Source organism: Varanus komodoensis, unplaced genomic scaffold, assembly GCF_004798865.1.
Source record: "Varanus komodoensis strain SLA01 unplaced genomic scaffold, ASM479886v1 scaffold70, whole genome shotgun sequence".
Taxonomy (NCBI): domain Eukaryota; kingdom Metazoa; phylum Chordata; class Lepidosauria; order Squamata; family Varanidae; genus Varanus; species Varanus komodoensis.
This window is the reverse complement of record NW_025336348.1, coordinates 3,221,422-3,231,267: the sequence shown is the minus strand read 5'-3', so window position 1 is coordinate 3,231,267 and position 9,846 is coordinate 3,221,422. Positions and strand designations below refer to the sequence as shown.

At 45.3% G+C, this 9,846-nt stretch overlaps 1 protein-coding gene across 1 annotated transcript in view; it reads right to left on the bottom strand.

Moving 5' to 3' along the window:
* Positions 1-4,985: 4,985 nt before the first annotated feature.
* LOC123034660 (1-phosphatidylinositol 4,5-bisphosphate phosphodiesterase zeta-1-like) overlaps positions 4,986-9,846 on the bottom strand; it is a 44,651-nt gene continuing 39,790 nt past the window's right edge. Inside the window, exons 12-13 of the mRNA XM_044452165.1 lie at positions 8,242-8,391; positions 4,986-5,074 (exon numbers count right to left, since the gene is read on the bottom strand). Coding sequence (XP_044308100.1) covers positions 4,986-5,074; positions 8,242-8,391 — 239 coding nt within the window. The remainder of the gene's footprint in view (positions 5,075-8,241; positions 8,392-9,846) is intronic.

Here is a 9,846-nt window from a genome sequence, read left to right as displayed (position 1 = left end):
GCTGCTCAGGCCAGAATTACAGGGTTCCAATGTGGACTGGGCTTTTCCTAGGGTCTGAGGCTAGTCTCTCTCTCTCTCTCTCTCTCTCTCTCTCATTTGTTTTTTGTGGAGGTAGAATCAGGAACAGGAGAGCAGCATAGACAGCTCCAAGTGATCCTGGGGCTGGAAACCAAACAAACTTATCTGGATGTTCCTCCAACACACAGCAGGTTGTGACTAAGCCTTAAGTAGGAGTTTGCTCTCCTTAGGCTGGTCAATCCTGACTAAGCCCTTTTCCCTTAAAGGGGCCTTGTCTGCTTTAACGATCTCAGGTTGCAAAACTGAGGGGATGGCTGAGGCAAGCTGGTGTTGAAGGATGGTGATGAACCTCTCTGAGATGCACTGTATATAAGATCACCAGCTAAAATACCATTCATTCACCCCTATAGTTTTAACTGACTTCAGTTCCAATGGGTTTAATAGATCCCTTACCAAGTATAATCAAGTCTGGATCAATTACAATGTTTTCATTATTCTTGCCTATTGCAATCACATTAAAAAAAGAAAAAGTACCTAAAAAACAATTAACCACTTTTCTGTCATTTGGGCATCCCCCCCCCCCACCAAGCCCAGTGTCTTATAATTTCATGTAATTTGTTTCACCTCAGCTTTGCTCATTGTATTTTTATCCTGCTGCCACTGATTCGTTATTATTGATGAAACATTCTGCATGTTTTTAATTTCAGTTAAAGACTGAAGAATGTAAGACACATCATGCTGGACTGGACCTGCAGTCCATCCAGCCCAGTCTATTCATGGGATGGCACCAGCTGTTTGCAAGATCTCCCGACCCGGATGGGTACAAGAATTCCACCTGCCCACGCTGCTCAGCAACTGGCACACACAGCCAGCAAAACTAAAAGCCACCAATAGCCTTGTCCTCCCTGAATTTGGCAATTTTTTAAGCTTCCCTGGACATTTCATTAAATGGGGATGCATATGTCAATGGTAAATAAATGCCCCTAAATATATATCCATAGGGAGGAAGAGAGGAAGGCAGGCAGGCAGGCAGGCAGGCAGACAGACAGAAGAGCTACCAAGCAAATAGTCCTCTTCACTGGAAAGAAAATTCCTCGTTTGAGATGCGGCTCAGGCAACACCATGAATCAGCTGGTTGCAGAGCTGAGTGATAGCATTTTAGTTACATCCCAGACTGGAACTTCCAGATGAGTCATCCTGGTGATTCTTAGTGAGCACATGTCTCCAGGGAGCGTTGGGTCTACAGCAGATTTGAAAAGAAGTGAAAACTGCACAGTACACGTACCAAACGCACACACACATGCATGTGATAAGCTTGGTAAGATGACCGTGGAGTTCTCTGAGCAAATAAAACCTTACTTCTCTCAAATAAAGACATAAAAGTAGAGGCAGCCATCCTGGTCCATCAGAAAAGGGAAAGAAAATCTACAATGAGGCAATACCTTCCTTGGGAGTTGGACTCACCAAAAGCCAGCAGACCTGGCTGTGCGCTACACGTCTGCGCCGACTTAGCATTGTGATGGCATTTTACACTTCGTGTATCAATATGTACAAGTTATAAAACCCTCTAGGCTAATCTTTAAGAGGATGAGTACATCATTTGCATGCAGAAGGCAGGCTGCTCAGTCCCTGACATAGCGAGTGAAAAGGTATATCATGGCAAGAAACTGCCCGAGAAACTGAAGAGCTGCTGCTCATTATGGTTGTAATCTGGTTTTAATAGATATTTATATTTCTTGGCTTTTTATATAAATTGTCTTGGGATTTTATAATAATCAGATGGTATCTTAGAAATTTTAAATAAATAGATATGTGGAGTGGAGTGGAATAGACAGGTCCTAGCTTAATTGCATTCAATGGGACTTACTCTCAGACAAATGTGCTGGCTGTAGGTAGAGATTGCCCCGTGCCCCATGTGGCCGTAGCTGACTGAGGTTTGGACCCTGCACTTCTTGGCTCACCCAGGTAGCTGCTGCACTGCACAACCTATTCCCTACAGGCAAGGGAGGTGACGAGATTGGTCTCTGCCCCACCAGTCTGGGAACTGTCAGAAGGAGTGGGGAGACCCAGGACAGAATCCCCACTGAGCCATCCCCAGAAGCTCATGGGCTGATCCCAGGCCAGTCTCCCTCTTTCGGTGTTGCCATGAGGGTCTAAAGGTAGGGTGGAAAGAGGACTAGGAGGCCCCCTAGAGCTCCAGGTAGGAGAAGCAGAAACACAATGCCATCATCAGGGCATTCTTCTTTATCATGTTGTACTTAAGGGTTTGATATTTGTGAATCATGCAGAGAGATTGTGCTACAGGGTGGTATAGAAACAAAGAATTACATAAAGGGGGTTGAGTTTTTATCAATTTGGAAGGAGAGCGGGACCACCCGTAGAGCAAATACTAGCTTCTCTACATATGCTGGGACTCCCCAGCAATGCAGATGTATCTAAGTGGAGAGCCAGTGTGTTATAGTGGTTAAGGGAGAGAGACTGGGACTCAGGAGATGTGGGTTCTGGACCCCACTTGGCTGAGAAGCTCATTGGGTGACTCTGGGCCAATCAGACTCTCAGCCCAACCTACCTCACAGGGTTGTTGCAGAGATAAATAGGACAGAAGGAGGATTATGGGTACACTGCATTGGAATCCTTGGAAGAAAGGGAGGATATAAATCGGGCAACTAAATGCGCCAAAAGAAAAAGTTCAGAGAAGACCAGCCAGGCTCAGTGGTCTGCAGAAGCAATAGAAAGCTGAGGGTTACCTGCAAGAGAAGAAACTGGAAATGGAAAGGAAGGGGAGTTTCAACTGACTTGTGGAAGAGCTCTGGAGCTTACAGCTTCCCAATGGAAGGCATAGCAGGCTAGGAGCCTGAACAGGGTAAGCGGGGCTGAACAGCCCTTCCCTCAGGCAAGGTGAGGCAGCCACCTCAGGCGGGAAATGAGGCAGGGAGCGCTGTGGATGTGTTCAAGGGCGGTGCTGTGTGGAAGCCACACAATCTGTCCTGCACCCCTTAAGTGAGCTTGGAGGCCTTCGGTGTGGGGAAGGGAGCTGTTATCCCTTCACAATGGTGGCTGTCTGACCACTTTTTAACATGGAACGAAAAGAGAAGGTAACCATTAGTGGGGAATCATCGGGATGGCGGCCAGTGACAAGCAAGGCCCCCCAGGGCTCTGTCCTGGGGCCGATCCTGTTTAATCTTTTCATTAACTACATGGAAGAAGGGGTGAACAGTCTGCTGATCAAATTCGCAGACAACACTAAAACTGGAGCAGTGGCCACAACTGAGGAGCAGGTACTCTGGATCCAGAAGCATCTGGACAGACTGTGGAAGTGCGCAGGAGACAACAGGATGGTGTTCAATGTGGATAAGTGCAAGGTCTTGCACTTGGGGCATAGGAATGGGTGTCATAAGTACAGGTTAGGGGACAAGTGGCTGGAGAGCAGCACTTGTGAAAGGGACCTCAGGGTGCTGGTTGACTGCAGACTAAACATGAGTCAGCAGTGTGATGCGGTGGTCAAGAGGGCGAATGCCACCCTTGGTTGCATAGCCAGAAGTGTGGCTTCTAGATCCAGAGAGGTATTACTACCACTCTATATGATTCTGGTACACCCACAATTGGAGTATTGTGTTCAGTTTTGGGCCCCTCATTACAGAAAGGATATAGCCAGGTTAGAGTCAGTGCAGCGTAGGGCCACAAGGTTGGTGGCCAGTTTGCAGGGGATGGGGTCTGAGGCTAGACTGAGGGAACTGTGTCTCTTCAGCCTGGAGAAGAGGAGACTCAGAGGGGATATGTTGGCGACATACAGGTATGTGAGGGGATGTCACATGGAGGTGGGTAGAGACCTGTTCTCCCCTGCAGAGGAAGGCAGAACACGCTCCAACGGAGCAAAGCTCAGGGAGCCAAGGTTTCGTTTGGATGCCAGGAAGCACTTCCTGACAGTCAGGACCCCGAGGGTGTGGAATGGGCTTCCACGAGAGGTTGTTGAGGCCCCATCGGTGAGGGTGTTCAAGGATAGGCTGGGCGTCCACATGGTGGTCACGTCGTGAGCGGAGGTCAGACTCGATGGCCCGGGAGGCCCCTTCTGACTCGCTCTGTTTCTATGTTTCTATGAGAACACCAGCTTGTTGCTTACCTTTGGCAGCAAACATTAGTTTTTTTATTTATAAAATTTCTGTATACCATTCTTACAGCCCTGCTGGATTTCTGAACAGTTTCTTCTGCTGCCCCTGAGGGTTCAGTGAAGATATATTGTACTAGTGTACTTTCTTCTTTACTAGCCTGCCTGGTCACTGAGGTCACCTCCTGGCATGCTCCTGATGGTTCCTCAGGTACGTATGACCCAGCTAGATTCCACCTGGAGAAGCACCTTCAGTGCAGCATCTCCATTTCTCGGGGATTCCCTTCCCCCGAAGGTCACAGCATTGTTTTCAGCATTGCCAGAAAACATGCTTATTCCAGGAAGCCTTCCTGAGCTAGTTAGCCATGCTTTCTATTATTGTGTTTGATTCCTTTGATCTGCTTGATTCCCCTTTTCTGCCTGATCTTTGTATTATTCACCACTCTGGAATCTCCTTACCACAGTGTGGGGTGGCAGAGAAACGCTGTAAACACTTAAAATCTGCAGCATGTTGCTACAGATCTCACGTGTATAAATCAAACACAAAATACCCCTTCAGTTACCATTTTTTGGCCAGGCCAACATTCTGAAAATTGGAGTTAATATTTTCTTGCAGGGAAAGAGAGGGGAAAGCATGCCAATGCATTCCCAATGGAGAAGTGCACAAGTAGAGCCATGGTGCCCCACAAATCATTCCCTTTTCCTGGAAACTTTTTTTTTAAATAGACATGTGGAGGTAGACAGCCAAAGGACCCCCTATCAATGCCCATGAGCTACAGCAAACATTTAGCACCTCTGGTTCCCTTTTGCGTTGCTCACGGGTGCTTTTATTGGAATGCTTAGCCGGGGAGCGGTGATGACTCTATTGCGGGAAGTACCACACGTACACAAATAGTGAGGCGGGCTTGAGGGTAACCCCAAGCTTGGAGACCAATGGCACATGGCGATAACCTGGAAGCAAACCAATGAGAAAGAAAGATTTGATGAGAATGCACCGTGACGTCTAACACAGGGAGCAGACATCTGCTGGTAGATCTCTGGGTGATTTCCAGTAGATCTCCCAAATATTTAACAATAGTGGGTTATAGTGGAAGTGAGCAACAATAAAGCAGACATAGCTCAACCAAGCTGCGGGAGAATAACAGAAAAGCAGGGGAAATTTCCCAGAATGATTCACACTTCTTGATTCTCTGCATGAAAATCAAAACTCACAAACTCAAAGAAAACATTTAGGGTATAATCCTATGCATGTTTAGAGAGGAAAAAAGTCCAACAATTCCCAGCATGCCCCATGGCAGGCTGGAGCATGCTGGGAATTACAGCATCTTTTTTTCTCTTGCAGTCCTTAGATTGCAATCTGATACTTGTTTGCCTGGCAGAAAACCGCACTGAATTCAATAGGACTTTCTTCTGAGTTGCCACGTACTGTTAATTAATGGTCTTGATAAAGCATCCCAAGAATGGGGTAGTGACCCTAATTTAGATTAGGTTGGAGCTATTCCATATACACTAAAAATCAGTTCTAAAAACAGTGCCTTGAACACCTTTTCAAAATTTTGCTCTAGAAGCAGTACAGACCCCACAGTAAGAAATGAAGGTCTCCCTCCGAAGCCAAAACAAATCCACAAGGTTCAGTTTGTAGACTCTCAGAAGTATTTGGACCCTTGAATTGCATGAATATATCTTCCCTATCAGAATGAAGAGCATCACCCTCGTTTAATGGCTCGCTCCCAGCACCAAGGTTCTGATGCACACATGGAATGTACTTTGTTTTGCAAGCATGCAGCTGCATGTGGGGACAGCAGGTGGCGCAGTGGTTTAAACCACTGGGCTGGTAGATCGAAAGGTCGCCAGTTCGAATTTGCACAACGGGGTGAGTTCCCGTGCTCCGTCCCAGCTCCTGCCAACCTTTCAGTTCGAAAGCATGCAAATGCAAGTAGGTAAAAAGGTACCACTTCAGTGGGCAGGTAACAGCATTCCATGTACTTTGGTGTTTAGTCATGCCGGCCACATGACCACGGGGACTGTCTGCGGACAAACGCTGGCTCCCTCGGCCAGGAAATGGAGATGAGCACCGCCCCCTAGAGTCAGGCATGACTGGACATAACGTCAAGGGAAAACCTTTACCTTTACCTTTTGGCTGCATGGGAGTAGATGGCAACTCATGTAGAGGTTCAATGGCCATGATCCAACACAAGTATGAGGATGCTTAAATGGCCATAAGTACACTTACATCTCCATCGGCTCATAGCTTGTCTGCACATGCATTTATTTATTAGATGTATATCCTGCCTTTTTTTCTTATAAATAATTGAAAATGACTTACAACATTCTCCCGCTGCTCTCAATCTGATCCCCACAACAACAACCCTGTGAGGTAGGTTGGGCGAAGGGTCTGTGACTGGCTGGAAGTCACCCAATGGGCTCCATGGCTGAGCAGGGACTAGAACCCAGATCTCCTGAGTCCCAGAGCTGTGCTCTGAACCATACCACCACACTGGCTAGCTCATTCTATCAAAGGAAAACCTAATATGTTTCTGTAATGATAGGTAACTTGTTGTTTCCTTCTGACAAAGTAGGAATTAATTCAATTTAGCTCTTCTCGAAAGAAATAATCCTTGCTTGGCACTTGGGTAATGCTTTCTGTTTTGTATTGCTAACGTCATACTGGTAGATATGAATGTATTTGCATCTGTGGCATTTCTAGTGCACTGATATTGATAAATAGGTGTCTTTTCCTTCCATAATAAAGTTGTCAGTTGTAGTTTGATAGCACATAGACTTTGTCATCTCATTAGAGCCTAAATATTTTATGATGGTTCATGTGGTGTGAAATACAACATAATAATGCTATGGATATTTTATCGTGTTGCACATGTAATATTAAACTCAAAAGTAATACTTTATTAACTGAGTTTTATTGGGGGGATTGTAAATATGCAAAGAAACAACAAACCATTTGACTGATCTCTATCACACAAACTTTTAAATTATCCTAAAATGCCTGAATTAGTTAAAATGCAGCTTTGGTCTATGGCTGATTTTTGAACAATCTAATTCCTCTTAACAAACGCAGCGTATTTTTTACCCGAGTAACATTCAGTTGCAAGCCTGAAGGTGCATGCAGTGCCAGGCAACTGACATGAAATGGTGAGAGGGACTGGGGCAAAGAAAGGGAACATCGAGGTCTGTCCCACTTGAACTCTCCACCAGCCCACAGGGCTAAATGACCTCAGCTGCCCTTCAGAAAGGAAGGTCTGGTGTGCGTCTTGTACCAGGGGAGCTGACCGTGGTGCTCACATTCTCTGGAGGATTTTAGCCTGTGGTTCTTCCTGTATCTGCTGACTTCCATGACTACTCTAAGCTTCTTTGGGGGATCTAGTCAAGCCCCAGGATGTAAATAAGATAAACAACAGCATAAATCAGCACACATTTGCTTCTCACTAGGTCGCAGCCCCAGACTAGGACCCTCCAGATCTTCTGACAAGATCTTCTGTCCTTGGCAATAAATGGCACAGAGATAAATTTCTAGATGCTGTGCTTGGTTTTGCATTTGTCTTTTGAAAAGTCCTTAGGACTGAGTAAGATCAGGGATGCAGGAATGCCTTTTCTAACTAAACATTTGGAATTCCGCGTGATGATCGCCTTTCTTCACCCCAACTCCTTTTTATAGCTGGACATTTGTTGGACAAGGGGATTGCTCATGAAAACCCTCCTCAAGAGTGTCTTAGTTGCATTTTTTGCAAGGTTTTTTAGAAGGTTGTTTTTTTGTTTAGTTTTGGGACAAGCCAGAAAATTCTAAGGACCTTCATTTTATTTAATTTAATGCTGGGGTGAAAGGAAATAGGGATCAGGAATTCTCTAAAGAGGTGGACAGAGTAGGGAGCTCTGGAATCTGCATGTGGCTGCTGGCCTATCAGTTAGTCTCTTTTGGGGAATTTTGTAAAGAAGGGGCCCATCCACTGGGAAAGTCATATCTCTTTCCAGATCCACAAGAGGTCCTGATTCCCTGCCTGTCTTACTTCTTGGTTAGCACCATCTCCTTTGAGCTGGGTTTGGTCCCAGGGCCTACAGTCGCCCGCTAGTGCCCTGCATGCTTGCTACCTCGATGCTCTTACCTTTATTCATGCTCGTAAGGGGCAACGTAAATTGACCGAGGAAGTCATTGGCTGTTAATGCCATCTGATCTTCTACTACGAATCGTACTAAGGCAAGATCTGGAACCTGGACATTAAATGTGAATGTTTCGTTCCATCTAGGATTTAAAGCTGGAATAAACAAAAGAGGGAAAACTAGATGGAGAGACAATTAAAGCTTCGACTTCAGTCATGACTGGTGCTAGAACAATGCACAAAGACCTCTCCTTTCCCACCCCCTCAACAAATGCCAGCTACATATTTCAGAACCTTTACTATTATCCAACAGATTTTCACCAAGCTTGGCATCATAAAGAGAGGAGTCAATGAATTACAGTTGAACAGTTCTGAATTGTGAAGAAAATAATGTGATAGCATATTTTTGCCAGAACTCAACCACTAAAAATGAATGTGAAAAGAATCAAGCAGGTGCTTTCACCTCAAAATCTCAAGCTTTTAAAAAATAAATCTCTCCAGAAGACAGAAGGGCCATTACTGGTATGCTCATATGCACCACGCATAACCCAATAAGATGTTCCCTTGCACAACTGCCATTCATTTCAGTGGAGTTTACATGGCAGAAACACCTTCTGGATTGACCAGAGTGAACTTGAGTAATAAGGAAGGTTTCATACATTAAATTTTAGATACAGTCACTTCTCTTGATGCTTCTGGTCTTCTTTTCAAAGCAGAGTCAACACATCAAAAATCTGCACTCTTCTAGTCTTGTTTTTTATTTCCAGCATTTGATATGAGAACATTGATGCACAAATGCACTGATGAAGCAACATCGAAAAGCAAAATGCACATGACAGTTGTGGCAGTGTGGGTGCTCATGCCCACATCTGTAGAACATTGAAGGAAAGGAATCCCAGTGCAATCATGCACATCACATTATCAAGAGCACTTCTTTCCTTTTTTGCACTTTTCTGTTTTGCACATGCATATCTACACTTTGGTTACACAGAGATCCCAATGAACAGAAGGAACTGAAAACAGAGGGAGGTTGTGCTCTCCGCATTCAAGAATTCACCTTCAAAATTCTTCTGGTTAAGCCAGAATACAGGTGGGAGTGGAATGCGGGGTAGAGAGAACCAGAAGAGTAAAAGTGAAGGAGAAAGGAAATCCTTTGGTCCCTATTTGAGGGATGCAAATTCACTCAGATGACACAGCTCATGGTCCTGTGGTCAGACAATACTTTGCCACTTCTTTATGTGATGCACCATCACAAAGAGGTCAACCTCAACAGGCTTTGTAAGTTATTGAAGGAAACCCTAACCCTAATGCTGCTAGACTGAGCCTAGAGGGCCACAGGATAATTTGGAGTTCCAGCTTCAATTTTAGAAGCTTGCTCCATGGGTAGAGCTGGAAAGAACAGTGCTGGCTACAATTCCAAGGGAATAATAGCCACCTTGTCGACAGGCTTCTGGAGGTGAGAAAGACATCAGGAGGGAAGGAACTGGATCTTCCAGTGCACACCCCATCCTGGCAGAGCCTCTGCTTTCTCTCAGCCATCTAAATGTTTTGCAGTTTGGAAGAAACTTGTAGGAGACCTTCACCTCTGCCCTCCTCCTGCACTCAACAGAA